The sequence below is a fragment of the Tiliqua scincoides genome, chromosome 10, assembly GCF_035046505.1.
Source record: "Tiliqua scincoides isolate rTilSci1 chromosome 10, rTilSci1.hap2, whole genome shotgun sequence".
NCBI lineage: Eukaryota > Metazoa > Chordata > Lepidosauria > Squamata > Scincidae > Tiliqua > Tiliqua scincoides.
This window is the reverse complement of record NC_089830.1, coordinates 4,963,436-4,981,994: the sequence shown is the minus strand read 5'-3', so window position 1 is coordinate 4,981,994 and position 18,559 is coordinate 4,963,436. Positions and strand designations below refer to the sequence as shown.

Below are 18,559 nucleotides of genomic sequence, written 5' to 3'. Positions count from 1 at the left end.
GTACCAGAAACATGAGATGTTGTATCCAAAGATGCTGGGTAGAAAATCAGTGTATTCTGAGCTCTGAAGCTCTTCCTGGGGAGTTTGTCCTTCCTTTCCTCAGGTCTTGCAGGCAGAGCTAGCCTTTTCTTCACACACTTGCTGTCATTCTGCAAATTTCCTTTCCGCTTATACAGGGAGCATCAGCCCTGACCTTGAGCAGGGTGATGTAGTAGGTGGCTTCAGGCTGCAGATTAGGGGCCAGTTCTCAAGGACAGCACCTTCCCTTCCCCAGTGGATGGTCTGCAGAGGAAGGAAGGCCAAATGGCAAATGAAGGAAGGGAGAGGTTTGAAAGGAAGGAAGGAACTGGGTGTGTGTTTTTAATAGAGAGGAAAAAAGATTGGAGGGGGGGAGGAAAAGAGGTGGTGCCCTATGGGGCTTTGCTCCAGAGCCCCGAATGTCACTCCTTGCTCCCAAGTTTGCCAGCAGGCCAGAGTTGCCCTCCTCCAAAAGGCTTTTGGGGTTGCCCTAATTTCCTGCTCCTGCGACCAGTCTTGCCACTAATTTGGCTTTATAGAGTCTTCTTACAACTGTGCACAATTTTATAGACTTTGATAGCTGGAGTTCATTGATTCCAAAAACAGGCTAAAATATTGTAGGTGAATTAAAATAATATACAAGAGTTAAAGAAAATGGTTCGGAGGAGAAGATGCACAGTTTGAAATCTTGAGAGTGTCTCTACACCAGGGGTGCTCACACTTTTTTTGGCTCGAGAGCTGCTTTGAAACCCAGCAAGGCCCGGAGATCTACCAGGGGGGAAGGAAGCGTCTGACAGACACCCCCTTTAATGTATGGAGCCCCTGCTGGAGTCTAGTCAGTTTCGTCAGTTTTGTTGCTGCATGCCTGAAGAGCAGCTAAAGTGTCAGTTTCAGTGTTCGTTTAGTGTCAGCTAAATATGTCAGTTTTGTCTAGTCACTAGACAAAACTGACATATTAACAGTTTGGAGAGACAGGGCTCTGCGATCTACTCATTTTGCCTCGCGATCTACCGGTAGATCGCGATCCACCTATTGAGAACCCCTGCTCTACACCCCCCCCCCCAAAAACCCTGAAAAATGATATTCTCCAGTTCCCATGGATCTAGTTTCTTCTGATTTTTGGCAGGGGCTTTTGCACCAGTGCCTACCTGCCTGTGTTTGATGGAGACAGCCTGATTTTTGGTACCCTTGGCCATTGACCTGCTGGAACTGATCTGCTTCCGAGTCAGACCCTTTATCCACCTCACATGGTGTTCACAACTCTGACAGCAGCTCTCTGGAATTTCAGGTGGAGTGTGGGCCCTTCTGCATGCAGTGCAATGCAGGGACTTCATTGATGAGCAATAACTTCTATCCTGGATCTCTGCTGGCCATAGGAAGGCCAGACAACACCTGGGACAGTGGTGCAATCTTTCTTTCTCCTTGGGAGAATCACCCTGTATCTTGGAATCATTTGTGGCAGCTTGGACTGAAACAGAAGGTCTCAGAGTAAAAGGCTTGAGCTTGATCACCTAAGTCGCTTCTGTTGATTAGGAGTAATGTCTTGCACTGAGATTATTCCTGGTAGTTGTTCGTCCTAAAAGAATTGGGTGCAGTTTGCCAACATACTGGCAGGCCAGAGGGGAAGAGAAGCAATGGGCACAGTCTTAACCCCTTATGTCAGTGCTTTCCAGCACTGACATAAGGGCAATGCAGCTCCGAGGTAAGGGAACAAACAAGCCGTGAGCGGCACCCAACTGCAGGGTGCAGCACATGTCCCATTGGCACAGCTATGCCAGTGCTGGAAAGTATTGACATAAAGGGTTAGGATTGCACCCATTGTTTGTCAGAAAAACAGACCACAAACTTCAGGCTTGGGGAATTAGCTAGAACAGGAATCAGTTAAAAAGGGGGGAGGGAAATAACTGCAGCCATAAAGTTCCAGATTCTGCCACTTGTGCAGGAAGAAGTTGCAAACTGGAGTTCTACTGGTGTAGTGACAGTTGATCTTGGGAATGGTTCCAGGTGCCCTGAAGTTCCCAGCCCCCTTTGCAGTCCCTCCTCCCTGCAGATGTCTTTGTCAGCTCCATGCACAATTGCCTCTCCACGCACTGCCACCTGCCCCGTAGCTGAAAAGGCGAAATCTGTTCTCAAAGTCCACTTCCTGAAGGTGAACCTGCCAAGGTGTTTGCCTAAGAACATGGAAGGGGTTCCTCGGCCAGCTTCTCCAAGTCGGCAGCAGATCTGGGATGGGGGGCAGGATTTGAAGCAGAGCCCTTTGACTTGACTGGCTGGATTTTGCTCAGCTGGTTAAAGGGGCGGCTCTCATGGCTTAGGAGGCAGGTCAGTGGCTGCCCAAGAGGAGCTGCCGTGTTTTTGCACGCCAGATGCGGAGATCCTTTTGTGTAATCCTCATCCGCTTCCATTTCCTCTGACATCGCAGAGTTTGCCTGCGAAGAGCAATTGCATGTCAGGGCAGGGAATCCTGCAGAGGCCAGCTGTGAGGAGGGGGCTTATTTTGATGGGTCGGCTTGCCCGCTGCCCAAAGGCTTTCCAGGGATGGGCTCTTGTGTTGGTGCCAGGGAGGAGCTGCCCAGGACCCTTCCCCCGTTCTCTATTCATCCCACACACACACACACACACACACACCCCGTGTCCATTTGCACCTCTGTGCACCATCCCTTTGGCCAAAGCTGTGATTTCACCACAAAGGCAAGGATTGCTTATTTCAGCGCTGCCTTTCTCGTCCCAGGGCGGCTTAGCAGGAGGAGAGAGAGCCACGTGGAAATAGCAGATAAATCCACAGCTCAGGTAGTCGGAGTGGGGCCCGAGAAAACCAGTCAGGATCCAGGGCGCAGGCCTGCCTAAGGATAAAGGTTGTAAGTGACCAGCGAAATGCCTTTGGGGAGGGGGCTAAATGAACCTTCTGGGGCAGGGAATTCCAGGGATGTGGTCAGTCCTCACCTGGTGGGGGCAGGATACACAAGAGAGTCAGCTGCTCTCCTGGAAGGAGGTGAGCCTTTCCAGACAAACCATCCTGGCTTCAGAGTTTTGCTGCAGAGTCCACTCTGCCTCCTGCTCCTTCTCTCCTGTACTCGTGCGTGTGTGTGTGTGTGTGTGTGTGTGTGTGTGTGCGTGTGCGCGCATGCGTGCGTGTTGCTTTTTTCCTTCCCATGTTTGTCTGCTTCAGTGCCTGGCCCTTTTTTTTTTTTTTGCTCTGTGATGCTGGGGGGCTTTGCAACACACACACCCAATCACTGCTGTGCCCACCCCAGTTCTGAGAAGGGGAGGAGGGCTTATGACTTTTGTGACTGACACAGTGGCGGGCCAATCAACACCATGCCAACCTGGCTTCTGCTGAAACTGGAAAAACTGTTTTCTCCCTAAACTCAGTCCAAAGGAGACAATGACAGAAGTGTCACAACTGCGGTGAGCAAACGTCCCCAAGAGGCTGTCTGCTGAATCGTAGGAGACTGGAAGCCCCTTCGGACAACTGTGGGTCAGGCTTTTCCTCTTTTGGAAATAGATGTGTGTGTCTGTGACCTGGATTTTGTCTCTTGGCCCTGGCAAGTCACTGTGTGCACTGGTTTCCTACATATATTATTGTTGGCAACCTTCAGTCTCGAAAGACTGTGGTATCGCGCTCTGAATGGTGGTTCTGGAACAGCGTCTAGTGTGGCTGAAAAGGCCAATCCGGGAGTGACAATCCCTTCCACACTGGGAGCAAGTGCAGTCTGGGTCTGTCTCCCTGGCTGTGGGCCTTCCTTCTTTGCCTCTTTGCCTCAGTCTGTTGGCCAAGTGTCTCTTCAAACTGGGAAAGGCCATGCTGCACAGCCTGCCTCCAAGTGGGCAGCTCAGAGGCCAGGGTTTCCCACCTGTTGAGGTCCACTCCTAAGGCCTTCAGATCCCTCTTGCAGATGTCCTTGTATCGCAGCTGTGGTCTACCTGTAGGGCGCTTTCCTTGCACGAGTTCTCCATAGAGGAGATCCTTTGGGATCCGGCCATCATCCATTCTCACGACATGACCAAGGAATGCACACACAGCTCACTGCCTTCCTGCTGAGAAAGCATTGTTGTGTCCATGTGTAGCATTCACAAGGGATCCAAGCAGACGGAACAGTCTGCTCAGACAGCAAACCAAGCCTAGTCCTCTGAGAAGCGCTTCTTTGCAGTGGAACATATGGGGGCTTATATTTAGAAAGCGATGCAATTTACACTTCCAAACAGATAGACAGTATTTTTTTAATGCTGGCTTTCTCAGGCCACCCTTCCTCTCTCTCTCTCTCCTATCAGATCTTCAAGAGTAAAGCCCTAGAACTTGGAGAGAAGCTTCTACCTGCCTTCAACACACCAACGGGAATCCCGCGAGGAGTCATCAACCTGGGCAGGCAAGGCACTTATCATGACTCTGTGGTCATCTTCACAAATGCCTCATCAAGTACAAAAGCATAAGGAAAGTCAGGCTGCTGGATCAGGCCCAACACCCAGCATCCTGCTTCCTGTGGTGGCCCACCAGCTGCCTCTGGGAAATCACAAGCAGGAGGTGAGGGCAAAAAGCCTCTCTCCTGGGATCTGTTGTTAGCTTCTGGTTCAGACACGCTTGTTGTGGCACACCCACTAAAATCCAAATTGGTCTAAGCCGCTCAAACTGTGGGTTGGGACCCACTAGGTGGGTCGCAAGCCAGTTTCAGGTGGGTCCCCATTCATTTCAATATTTTATTTTTAATATTTTAGACGATGTTACCATGGTATGTGACTGCATTTGTTATATACCTGTACTCTTAATAAGCTACTATGTATAATCTTTTAACAATGGTAGTAAATGGGACTTACTCCTGGGTAAGTGCAGGTAGGATTGCAGCCTAGGATTGTTAAAATTTTCCTGCTTGATGATGTCACTTCTGATCATGACATCACTTCCGGTGGGTGGTGAAAGATTCTCTTTCTAGAAAGTGGGTCCCAGTGCTAAATGTGTGAGAACCACTAGTCTAAGCCAAAATGATTTTCGTAGCTTGCTGCCTTCTGCTCTGAACTGGCAATGATCAAGCACAAGGGGCTGGGGCACCTTCCTTATGAGGAAAGGCTACGGCGTTTGGGCCTCTTCAGCCTAGAAAAGAGACGCCTGAGGGGGGACATGATTGAGACATACAAAATTATGCAGGGAATGGACAGAGTGGATAGGGAGATGCTCTTTACACTCTCACATAATACCAGAACCAGGGGACATCCACTCAAATTGAGTGTTGGGAGAGTTAGGACAGACAAAAGAAAATATTTCTTTACTCAGCGTGTGGTTGGTCTGTGGAACTCCTTGCCACAGTATGTGGTGATGGCATCTGGCCTGGATGCCTTTAAAAGGGAATTGGACAAGTTTCTGGAGGAAAAATCCATTATGGGTTACAAGCCATGATGTGCATGTACAACCTCCTGTTTATAGAAATGGGCTATGTCAGAATGCCAGATGCAAGGGAGGGCACCAGAATGAGGTCTCTTGTGATCTGGTGTGCTCCCTGGGGGCATTTGGTGGGCCGCTGTGAGATACAGGAAGCTGGGCTACATTGGGCCTATGGCCTGATCCAGTGGGGCTGTTCTTATGTTCAGCTGACAAGGGAGGGCACCAGGATGCAGGTCTCTTGTTATCTCCCTGGGGCATTTGGTGGGCCGCTGTGAGATACAGGAAGCTGGACTAGATGGGCCTATGGCCTGATCCAGTGGGGCTGTTCTTACGTTCTTATGTACAAAAGAGACCTGGGGGTTGTGGTAGGTAGCTCAGGGCCCAGTTCTATCCAATTTTCCAGTGCTGGTGCAGTTGCACCATTTGGGGTGTGTGCTGCATCTTGTGGTGGAGGGGCAGTCACTGGGGCCTTCTCAAGGTATGGGAACATTTGTTCCCTTTCCATGGGGCTGCATTGTGGCTACACCGGAGCTGGAAAGTTGAATAGGATTGGGCCCTCATTCGGCTCAGGGCACAGCAGGGCAATTGTGGAAAAGAGAATTAGGTTGTCATGCCTTCATCCAAATTTATGTTGTGGCCGCATATGAAGTACTTTGTACAGTTTGGCATGCACCATCCTCTTAACTGGCACTGTTGTTGACAACCTTCAGTCTCGAAAGACTCTGGTATCGCGCTCTGAATGCTGGTTCTGGAACAGTGTCTAGTGTGGCTGAAAAGGCCGATTCGGGAGTGACAATCCCTTCCACACTGGGAGCAAGTGCAGTCTGTCCCTGGTCTGTCTCCCTGGCTATGGGCCTTCCTTCTTTGCCTCTTAGCCTCAGACTGTTGGCCAAGTGTCTCTTCAAACTGGGAAAGGCCGTGCTGCACAGCCTGCCTCCAAGCGGGCTGCTCAGAAGCCAGGGTTTCCCACCTAAGGAGCAAACTGTGAAAGCATCAGTGGGCTGGAGTCAGGGCCGGCCCAAGACCTGGCAGCGCGCCAAATGATGCCCCTCATACCCCTTCGATGCCCAGGGACCGAAAGGAATGAATGTGTGGAGAGGAAGTCATACCAGTACCTAGTAGGGCTGATGGAGGTGATGATTTTGACAGTCTGGTGAAGGAGGCGTGGGCAATCTGTTGGGGATCCGTCATTGTAAAAACTTTTTTTTTAAGGCTTCCTATACCACTCTGTCCCTCTCTTCCTTTTTCAGTGCAGGGAGTGGGCGAAGGAGGCATGATGGAAGCGGGTGGGTGAACAGAGGTGGGAACTACCTGCAGTGTTCTATCTTTGACTGCCTCGTAGGTTGGCTGGCCCTGGTTGGAGCTCCTCCCCTAGGAGAACAGTTGAAAACATGAAAAGGTCTTTTAGTTTAGAAAAGAGACGGTGGAGGGCCCAATTCTATCCAACTTTCCAGCACTGATGCAGCACTGACTTGCTTCTGGGTAAGTGTGGCCTCCTCCTGGGACTTACTCCTGAGTAACTGAGGCCTCCTCAAGGTAAGGGAACATTTGCTGCCTGCGTCAGTGCTGGAAAGTTGGTTAGGATTAGGCCCTAGGAGGGGTATTTTTCCACTGTGGAGCTGTGTCATCTCCCTGCAGAGGGTAACCACTTTGTACCAGTTGCTGGCGAAGCAGGGATGACTGCAATCTTTGTGCCTGAGATGTTGGCTTCGTGGGTCCATCTTCTAGCATGTCCCCTCTGCCAGCTTTAGCTCATCCTCCTGGCCAGCTCAACATCCCGTTTCCCACCCCACCCTGATACAGGCAAACTCTTCCTTCACTCACAACCACCCTCAGCAGCTGATCGGGAATTTTAACCTAAGGCAGGGAGAGAAAGTCTATGTGTGGGAGATGGAGAAATTTTCACGTGTGTGTTCTGAAAAAAGGAATAGACAAAATCCTACCTCTGAGGTGCCTTTGAGTGGCTCTTGTAAGAGTTCAGCTTGAAATTCATCAGGACAGGGCCGTACTACTTGGGTGTGTGGCATCTGGCCTGAAGGCCAGCAGCTGCCAGGGGCACGTGCAATGCCACTGCCCCCCCAATGAGAGCTGCATCACAATAGCCAGCTGCTCCATGTGTGGCAGGCTATTTTGGGACTGTGGGCGGAATGTTTCCAGAGAAGCAGTGACAGTCCTGCGACTTTGAGATTTTTTTAATAGGACAAGACAGAAAGAAATATTTAGGTGAGATATACCTAAATGCTCAAGAATACACGGAATCCCAATCCAGCAGACCGGAGGAGGAGATGATGAACATGATCACGATGAATAGTCTTTATATGTCTTTATATAGTTCACAGAGTGGTTTGCAGAGAAAAATCAAGTAACTAAATGGCTCTCTGTCCCAAAAAGATGCAGAAGAACATCCACGGACAACCCCTAGAAAATAAAGTATCGGCTTTCATTTATTATTAACTATTATTAATTAACAGTATTTATATACCGCTTTTCAACTAAAAGTTCACAAAGCGGTTTACAGAGAAAAAATCAAATAACTAAATGGCTCCCCGTCCCAAAAGGGCTCACAATCTAAAAAGATGCAAAAGAACACCAGCAGACAGCCACCAGAACAGACACTGCTGGGGTGAAATGGGCCAGTTACTCTCCCCCTGCTAAAAAATTTATTTAAAAATTTATTTAAATCTAAAAATCTATTTAAAGGTAAGTTTCTTGCCCTCCTAATTGTGGGTCGTTGTGTCTGAAAATGTGCGGAAAAGTGAATCAGAAAATATTTGAATTGGATACCTGACCTGCATGGATATGCCTGTTGTATTCCAGTCGCAGAATTTAGAATTGTGGACTTTGTGGGGATGGGGAGGGGGTGTTTGTGTAATTCTCATCGATGCTTCTACAGGGCTCCGTAGTTCAGCATTGGAGCCCAGTGCTCTGTGTGCATAAGACCCCCCCCCCGTGGAGGAGGAGGGAGGGAGGGGTTTCTGTGCAGGGGGAGGGTGGGCGATGAACAGCCCTGGGGGCGGGCGTGCTGGGGGCAGGGCTGGGACCCGCATCCACGGGGAGAACGGAGTGGCTTCAAGCCACTCCGCTCTCCTCAGACTTGCGCCACCTCCAGAGGTGGCGCAGGTCCAAGGAGACCCATTGGGGCGAGCAGCCCTTACCCAGGGGTAAGAGCTTCCCCTTGCCTCTGGCTGAGCCGTTGCAGCCAATGAACCTGCGTTGGATGCAGCGCAAGCCCCGCTGGCTTGACTGCTCCAGCGCAGGTTTTGATTGCCCTTAGTTGCTAGGACTGGGAATTACCCCAACCTACAGCCTTGTTGGTTAAAGGACAAGCAGAAAGCTGCTGAGTTAGACCGTCTTGCTCAGCGTTGTCAACTTGGGCTGACAGTAGCTCTCCAGAGATTGAGTCTAGAATTTTTCTCTGCCATGTTGGGAGATGTGGCTGGAGATTGAACCTGGAAGCTTCTGCATGCAAGGCAGGGCCAGCCCCTCCAGAACAGTCTTGGTCCAGGTGGGTCAACTCAGTGCAATATATGTGGCTCCTACCCTAGCCCCCCTCATTCATCTCATCCCACTGAAAATGTGACGCATATTGCTTTGCGCTGGCTGGTATCCTTGATGAGAATGGTTCAAGATGCCAGATCTGGGCAGTGAGGGACCACTTGTGTGTACAAGCATGTGCCCGCCCCATCTGTGGGGGGTATGTTCCCACCCTGCAGATACCGAAACCGCAGATAAAAGAGAGCCCCCTACTTGTGGTGTGATGCTTCTCACGTCTCTTCCTTGGCAGTCATTCCTGTTACAGAACACAAGAGAAGCTGAACGCGAGAACCAATCAGTCAGAATGCTAGAGGAGGGAGATAATCCTTACAGTAAACAGGAACAGCTGACTGCTTCTTGTGTTCCTTCTCTAGGATTCTGTAACAGGAAGGGCTGCAAAAAAAAAAAAAAAGACAGATAAATACATTGAGCATGTGGGGGAAGCGGAGGGCAGAGAACCATGGATAAGTGAATCCGTGGATACAGGGGGAGTGCCTGTATGTGTTTTGTGTTTGAATCCCATCACAGAGTGTGTTCCCTTCCTCAAACGCCTCCTAAAGGCACTTGAAAAGACAAGGCCATTGGCGCAGACATCCCCAGATGCTTTGCTGCGACCACCTTGGCTAACTTCAGACGAACTGGAAGTATTTGGAGAATTTTGGGGTGCTTTTGCACGCTCAAAAAGAACAATGTGCCTTGATTTGCAGGGTCTGGAGATTGTTCAAGGAGCTGGCTTGCCCATCAGTGGGAATGTCATCTGAGAGGGTGAGAGAAATAGTTTAGCGATGATGACCAAAGGTGTGATTTGGGAAGGAGAGAAAAAATTAGCCCACGGACACCTCCTGCCAACCAAGGAGATGGAAAAACCCACCCCAGTTTTGTGTTCTTTCTCTTTCGGTTTTCGGCAACGTAAAACCTTCACTGCAACCTGTATTCGAGGCAAAACTGAGCAGGATTTATGACCCGACAAATGGTTTTGGAACTTGACCCTATTTGTCTTGCCTTAGCTGCAGTGGCGCAGGGAACAGATTGCTAGGCAACCGGCATCCTAAATACTAAAAATGCTTATTCCAAAATGTTGGGCTTTTTTCTGAAGTAATGAGGTGCTGTATTTATGGGGGGAAAAATCAAAGGCATAGACCAGTGTGCCATCGGGCTTAAATTCTCCACTGGGGTTTGACAGTCGAGACATGCACAAGTAAAGGGGAGCAGGTAGTATTGGCAACCTTCAGTCTCGAAAGACTATGGTATCGCGCTCTGAAAGGTGGTTCTGGCACAGCGTCTAGTGTGGCTGAAAAGGCCAATCCGGGAGTGACAATCCCTTCCACACCGGGAGCAGGTAGAGATGGGGAATCAGAGCAGTGGTCTTCAACCCTTTTTTGTGCCACAACCCCAATAAATAAAGTATGAGACTGGGGACCCACTGCCGATCCAGCTCCCCCAACCCACCCACATGTCACCGCCTGTCCTGTTTCCCGTCCCTTTTGCATCTTCACAACAACCCTGTGAGGTAACAGCCCGATGAGGACTGGCCTTATGAGCTGCAGGGCAAGTCGGTGAGAAGACACTGAACAGGATTACATCAAGAACTCAGTTTTGATAAGGCAGTCCGACGACTGAATTGGATCCAAGCGCTCCTCTGCACAGTCTTGGAAAGGTTGCCGTGATCCCCTAAATGAGGCTTTGTGGCCCCGTTGGGGTCACGGCCCACAGGATGAAGAAGCCTAGTGTTCACTCATGCATTCAAAATGTGTAGCTTAGCCTTGTGGGGGAGGGGGGAGAGCAGACAGGCAGAATAGAGCAGAGCAAAGGCAGTCTTCCACCACTGCCATAAGTGCACGCACCGGTGGCACACTGGTTGTTGCCTGGGTCAGCAGTGCCTTTAAGGACAGTGGTGGTGCAGCAGTGTGAACCCAGAGCAGTGTGCCGCCTCCACTTCTGGCTCTCGTGAAATGTGGTAGAGGATGCTGACGCATCATGCTCAGAGTTGCATAGGTCCTGGCATCCTTTGAGGCTTTTCAAGGAAGGCTGGATTGGACAACTGCAATAGATCAGAGCACCACCATGTCTCTGCCTTATAACTGGAGTTCAGACCCTGAAGGGAAGCAGAGTTGTTTTAAACACACACACACACACACAAACACACACACAAACTTTCACAGGGGAAGTTAACCTCATCTTTTGAGCCTGGCTGCTGCATCAGAACCAGAGTCCCCCCTAGACCCGGATCTTCTTTCCACCACAGCCAACCAGGAGTCTCCAGGAAAATAACTAATGGAGCATGAAGGCTAAAAATGTCCCTTGCTGTTTTGTCCCTCAGTAATCAGAGGTATACTTCATCTAGCCATGGAAGTTCCATAGTTGCTGATGTGTCTTTGCTTCTGGATTTATCTAATCCCATAATCCAGGGGTGCCCAAACCCTGGCCCGGGGGCCACTTGTGGCCCTCAGAGGCTCCCAATCAGGCCCTTAGGGAGCCCCCAGTCTCCAATGAGCCTCTGGCCCCCCAGAGACTTGCTGGAGCCCATGCTGGCCCGACGCAACTGTTCTCAGCAAGAGAACAACTGTTTGACCTCTCATCTGAGCTGTGGGATGAGGGCTTCCTCCACTACTTGCTGTTTCACATCTGTGATGCAGCAGTAGCAGCGAAGGAAAGGCTGGCCTTGCTTTGTGCAAGGCCTTTTATAGGCCTTGAGCTACCGTCATTCATTCATATAAGTTCCAGCTCTAATATATTCATTTATGTAAATTTATTCAAATTTTAAATGGTAAATTGATTCTTTTTTCCCCGGCCCCCGACACAGTGTCAGAGAGATGATGTGGCCCTCCTGCCAAAATGTTTGGACACCCCTGCCATAATCCCTTCTGCGAGTAGATTGGTTTCACTGGCAGCATAATTCTGCACCTGAAAATATCTCTAACACACACACACACACACACCCTTTCCTTTCCCAGGTTTCTGGAAAAAGACTTGGTGTTGCAGCAAAAGACCATGAGTTTAGAAACCTTGAAGCAGCAATCCTTGGCATTGGTGCACCAGCCTTCTAGCGCCACCTGCCGTCTTCCCCCCAGCGGGAGCAATGGTTCTTCCTCGCTTTTGGTGTATGACAGAGGGAGGGAGGGAGGCAGAGAGAAAGAGAAATGTGAAAAGCCGCCTGCTACCCGCAATCATGGTAATCAAGAAATCTCAAAATCAGGCCTGCCTCTCTCCTGAAATGAGAACCGCTGAGCTCCAGGCAAGCCAGCAGCTGCCGAGGCTATTTTCAGATCAAGCCCTGAAGATATACGTCGGTGCGCACAAGCTGGAGAAGCCGAGATAGGCTTAAAAGGCTGTAATCAAGAATGTTGTCTTGGGAGATTGAAGCAGACAAGCAGGAAACTGTGGCCAGCGGACGTCTCTGGCGAGGCAGGTGATCCGAATGCCTTATTGACTCCCTGCAGCGGCTGTTTCAGTGGTGTGTGGTTGCTTCAGGTCCTGGATTTGGTGCTCACCATCTGCTTTCAAGGCAGCTTTGGATCCCTCCGGCTGCTCCTAAGTGTGTTTGGGTTGGCCCATTTATGAGGCCAGCTGAGACTGTTTTGCCCCAGGTAGCAGATTGGCCGGGGACACCTGCCACAGTCCAGCCACCCGTCTCCACTGCTCCTCCTCTGACTCCTTTAATTGGAAAAGGGGTGGTGTCTGCAACACACCTTCGTCCTTTCCCAATCCAGGGAGGAGTAGAACAGACGCATCGCCAAGGAGAGGTAAGGGAGGAATGTGTTGTGTGCCGCCTCAGTTGATGGGAGGCCTTGCGTTTGCCCTGACTGTTGCTGCTCCTGCCGAAATTTGCACCCTTTGTGGAGGCAAACTCTCAGGAATAAAGACGCCTACAGGGCTCAAGGCTTACCCGACAACAAACCAGACACAAAATGGTTAAATATAAAAATTTTCAGGTTTTAAGGCCACAGTCTAAAAACAAACAAAAAAACCACTTGGTTAACATAAGAACAGCCCCACTGGATCAGGCCATAGGCCCTTCTAGTCCAGCTTCCTGTATCTCACAGCGGCCCACCAAATGCCCCAGGGAGCACACCAGATAACAAGAGACCTGCAAGGCTTCCTGGGAATTGTAGTTAAGAACATAAGAACAGCCCCACTGGATCAGGCCATAGGCCCTTCTAGTCCAGCTTCCTGTATCTCACAGCGGCCCACCAAATGCCCCAGGGAGCACACCAGATAACAAGAGACCTGCAAGGCTTCCTGGGAATTGTAGTTAAGAACATAAGAACAGCCCCATTGGATCAGGCCATAGGCCCTTCTAGTCCAGCTTCCTGTATCTCACAGCGGCCCACCAAATGCCCCAGGGAGCACAACAGATAACAAGAGACCTCATCCTGGTGCCCTCCCTTGCATCTGGCATTCAGACATAGCCCATTTCTAAAATCAGGTGGTTGCACATACACATCATGGCTTGTACCCCGTAATGGATTTTTCCTCCAGAAACTTGTCCAATCCCCTTTTAAAGGCGTCCAGGCCAGACGCCATCACCACATCCTGTGGCAAGGAGTTCCACAGACCGACCGCACGCTAAGTAAAGAAATATTTTCTTTTGTCTGTTGTAACTCTCCCAACATTCAATTTTAGTGGGTACTCCTCTTGGATACTCCTCTTGGTATCGCAAGCAGACACTTCTCAGCCATGTGCCCACTGGAGCTTTGACTGGCTCCTTATCTCTGCAGACTTTCCGGGATGCAAACCCTGGGTGTTGCCTGCCAGCTGCTCAACAATACTATTCAGCTGGTGAGATCTGTTCAGGTTGTGCTGGGGCGCATGGGTACATTTCATGCAGAAAAAGCGCATGTGGTAGCAACCGTAGGTATGCACACACAGTGAGTCAGAGAGAACTTAGGCGTGCCATTGAGCGCAGACCTCTTGCCGGCTCTGTCTTCAAGGGGCCCTTCCAGGCAGCCACCTCCACCAACCAGGTGCCCCAGAACAGCGCCCAGGCCCCTCCGCTTGTCACAGCACTCCGTGGCATCTCGGCATCCAGGTCTGTAGGCCACAGAGCCATACCTGAGCTATGTGTGAAGCAGTGGATCAAAATGCACCCATGGTGTCTGCTCGGCTGTGATGGGCTGGCTGTTTTTCATGGAAACCGATCTGTTGTTTCTGGTCTTCCCAGGGAAGAGCCCCAGGATTGCGTGGAATACAGGCTGAAAGCCCTTGATCCCAGTCAGTAGGCTCTGTGCTGAAAGGATGAATGTCTGGACTGCACCGGGCTTGCAGAGAGGCTTGGCCTGAATTCTGCTGTGAAGTGACGGCTTTCTTTTTCTGCCCTTGCAGCGGCATGAGCTGGAGCTGGGGTTGGGCCTCTGCGGGAAGCAGCATCTTGGCAGAGTTTGGCAGCCTCCACTTGGAATTCCTGCACCTCTCGGAGCTGTCTGGAAGTTCAGTGTACACTGAAAAGGCAAGTACCTCTCTTCTTGCGCAGCCCCCTTGCACAACTCCCTTCAACCCCAGCTTCTGAACTTGGAGTTCAGTTCCCCCATGATGCATTCATCCATCCACCGCCACACTTAACTTTCCCCTCCCCATGCAGAACTGAGCCTGCAGTCACCCAGCTGTGCCCGCTCCAGGCTTCAGCAGTCAGCCTCTGACGAGTTGCCTTGGGGAGCCGCTGGTGTCAGCACACTCTGTCTCCAGCCCCGGAGCTCAGACCCAGGGACTCATCAGGGTTAAGTGCCTTGGCTGACCCCAGCCATCCTGCCAGGGGAACCTTTTGCCTGCCTGTCAGCAAAATGCGGCACTGTGCTGTGCTGGCCAATGTAATGAGGCCATTGCAGATCAGATGACTGTGAAGCTCTTAGAAGCGCAGATGCCAAAAAGGGGGCTTTTTCTTTGCCTTCTTCTGCCCAGGCTGTGGCTCCTACTTGGACCAGTTGAGATCTTTTCAAGGCAAAGATCTTTCAAGGCCCTTTTCAAGGGCCACAAACTCCTTTGTGGAGCCAAAATCCCTTTTGTTTGTGAAAAGTCCTATAACTTCCCTGCTCTGGAAGCAGACTGGGAGAGAGTTTGTTCACTCCAGAAGCAGATTTGGAGGGTTTTCTGGTTCACTTCAGAAGTAAGCAGCTGAAGGCCAGCTTTCTCTCTACTAAGAACCTCGGAACTTTGAGGCCCTGCCTTGCTGCTCAGGATGAACTTCTCAAGCCATACCCAGCAGATTAGGATAGGTGATTCCCCCCCTTTTGATCTCTCTCTTCCCCCCCCCCAAAGATTCAGTCATCTTTCCAACTAACTCCTGCTGCCCAAACACAGCTATATTTATCCAGCCTGTTTATACACGGATTTGACTCAACGCGAATGGCCCCTGCAAATGAGAAGGATTTGGCCCTTTCCAAGGCAGGTAGAGGCCTTCCCTAGTACTGGCCTCCTGAGACATTTTAGGCATGCTGTAGGAGTCATGCTAAGAGAGGGGATGGGTTGACACTGCAAATGTATGCCCTGGTTGTACTTTTATGTTTAATTATTATGAAGTTGTTTTTTTTCCCAACAATTATTTGAGTTCTTGCAAATCTTTTTTTGAAGATCTTCGAATTTTTGAGTTCTTTTCGCCAACGGTCTTGTTGGTGTTTGTTCTTACCTTGCGATTTTGTTCCTCTGATCCCACAACTGTGTGTGTGGGGAGGAAAGGTTGGCATACACTGGATTAGCTCATTGATCCACCCACCCATGTATACATCTGGAATTACCCCTTCAGTGGGATGCTAGATCTAACATGAGCATGAAAAATTGTTCCAGTTAGAATCAGAATGGATCCCTCAAGACCAGGGGTGCCCAAACCCCGGCCATGGGGCCACTTGCAGCCCTCAAGAACTCTCAATGTGGCCCTCAGGGAGCCCCCAGTCTCCAATGAGCCTATGGCCCTCCGGTGATTTGTTGGAGCCCACTCTGGCCCGAAGCAGCTGCTCTTAGCATGAGGGCAACTGTTTGACCTCTTGCATGAACTGTGGGATGAGGGCTCCTGCCACTGCTTGCAGTTTCACGTCTGTGTTGCAGCAGAGGCAGCAAAGGAAAGGCCAGCCTTGCTTTGTGCAAGGTATTTATGGGTCTTGAGCTATTGCAAGCCCTTCATTCATTCATATAAGTTCATCTTTAATATATTCATTTATGTAAACTTATGTAAATTCAAATTTTAAATGTAAATTAATTCTTTTTCCCCCGGCCCCCGACACAGTGTCAGAGAGATGATGTGGCCCTCCTGCCAAAAACTTTGGACACCCCTGCTCAAGACCATCAGAAAGGGATTGGTCCAGAGCCCCCCATAGCACCAAATGCTCCCCAGTGTTCTCCCTGCTGCTTCAGTTGGCGCAGTTTGAGGACTGCCTGTAGCCAGGCTGCCTCTGATGCTAGCTAGGTGGTTGTCTGCCCACTTGGCAGTTTGGGGAGTGGTGCTCATAGGCAGCAGGAGAGGAGGACACAATGGAAATGGGTTGCAGAAGGAAGTCGTGGTCGGGACCATAGAGAAGCAGTGAATGAGACTTTGGAAATCAAGTGGAGGAGAAAAGGAATGAATGGAGCAGAATAGAAAGCTCCCTGCAGAAGAGAGCAAATGGGGAAGGAGGCACAGAAGGTCTGAGAAAGGAAAGTGGGTGGGGTGGGAAAGCTGGAAATAGAGGCAGAAACAGCAGCATGGGGGAAGAGCTGTGTGTTTTGGTGGGGAGGGGGCACTCGGAGCTTTTCGAAGAGGCCAATTGCGTCTCCATTCTGTTGCCAAGCCCACCCAGTCGATAACTTTACAAGAACCTGCTTGTTAACGAATTCATCCACCCAGAACATGCAGCAGATTAAAACTAAAGCAGTGCGAGAAAAGAAAGCACAGGAGGGGGTGGTTGCAAATGGCCATCGAGAGAGAAATGGGCTTCCAACAAGCAGATCAACTCATTAGCTTTCAGCCAGAGAATTGAGAGACTTCTCATAGGTTTATCACCCATCATTAGAGGGAGTCTAAAATGATTTTATTTTTTCATGAACGGTGGTGTTATCCTTAAAAAAAAAGGAGACTGAAAGCGGTGTTATGTAGATTTATTCCAAATTAATATTTTTATCAAGTGTAATCACTGTCACTATTTGAAGAGACACTTGGCCAACAGTCTGAGGCAAAGAGGCAAAGAAGGAAGGCCCACAGCCAGGGAGACAGACCAGGGACAGGCTGCACTTGCTCCCAGTGTGGAAGGGATTGTCACTCCCGAATCGGCCTTTTCAGCCACACTAGACGCTGTTCCAGAACCACTATTCAGAGTGCAATACCAGAGTCTTTTGAGACTGAAGGTTGCCAACACAAAAAATCACTATCATTTAGGTGGTATATGTGTTTTATGACTGTGGCTGTCAGCAGAGATAGCCACAGGAATAAAACAGTCATAAAACACATATGCGCATACACCCTGAAGAGCACAGCTACACAGTCAGCTACTCGAATTAAACTTACAGGAGCCATTTGAGATTTGCATGCTACTTGTATGAACAACTACAATGAACCCAATGCTGCCAAACACAAGCAAATTAAAACACTGCCAAATTAAAACATTGAGGAAATAGCAACTTGAACCAACATAGCAGTGAATTACTATGGGGGACGGACGGACTGATTTTAAAGTGCTAGGAAAAAAACACACCAATGTAGCAAGGAACCATTAAACATGCTTACTCATGAGTAAACACAAACATGTAGCTGAGTTTTATTTTCCAAAGGGTTCAATACATTTATCAGCTTGGAGGAAGGGACTTCCTTGAGTGTTTTGGGGGCCTGCGTTCCTCAAATCGGGACCACGCTGGTGGCACTTGCATTCTCTCAACCTGACCTTTCCAGTGGACCAAGGCACAGTCTCCTACTCACAAATAAACCTGCACTCTGGCTCCGTTTCACTTTCCGTAAGGCTCCATGCATTTTCATTGGCAGAAGACTCTACAGCCAGTTAAAACAGCAGAACTCTGAGGGGAATTAGGGGCTTAAAAACAGAAGCACTCGGGACAATCCACAGATGCTCCACAGCCACTTTACATAAGAACATAAGAACAGCCCCACTGGATCAGGCCAAAGGGGGCCCATCTAGTCCAGCTTCCTGTATCTCACAGTGGCCCACCAAATGCTTCAGGGAACACACAAGACAACAGACACAACCTGTGTCCTGGTGCCCTCCCCTGCATCTGACAGTCAGAGTCAGCCCAGCTCTACCTTGCACATACCTACTATGACTTGTAACCCGTGATGAACTTTTCCTCCAGAAAACTTTTGTCCATTCCCCTCTTAAAGGCATCTAGGCAAGGAGTTCCACAGACATGTAACTTTAATAGGTACACGTCGGTGTCATTTCGTTAATTGAGCAGGATGCCACGTTTTGTAAGCCCAATTTTGCGTTATAGCAGTTTTACAGTTTGCCTGCTTAGAACCATTTTAGCTTGTTTTTCTAATATAAGATATAGGGCATAATCTAGCACAGGAGTGTCCAGACTTTTTGGCAGGAGGGCCACATCATCTCTCTGACACTGTGTCGGGGGCCAGGAAAAAAAGAGTTAATTTACATTTTGAATTTGAATAAATTTACATAAATGAATACATTAGAGATGGAACTTATATCATTGAATGAAGGTCTT

At 49.6% G+C, this 18,559-nt stretch overlaps 1 protein-coding gene across 1 annotated transcript in view; it reads left to right on the top strand.

The window, feature by feature from the left end:
- MAN1C1 (mannosidase alpha class 1C member 1) overlaps positions 1–18,559 on the top strand; it is a 156,724-nt gene that overhangs the window by 126,875 nt on the left and 11,290 nt on the right. Inside the window, exons 5-6 of the mRNA XM_066638414.1 lie at positions 4,291–4,385; positions 14,249–14,372. Of these exons, the coding sequence (XP_066494511.1) occupies positions 4,291–4,385; positions 14,249–14,372 (219 nt within the window). The remainder of the gene's footprint in view (positions 1–4,290; positions 4,386–14,248; positions 14,373–18,559) is intronic.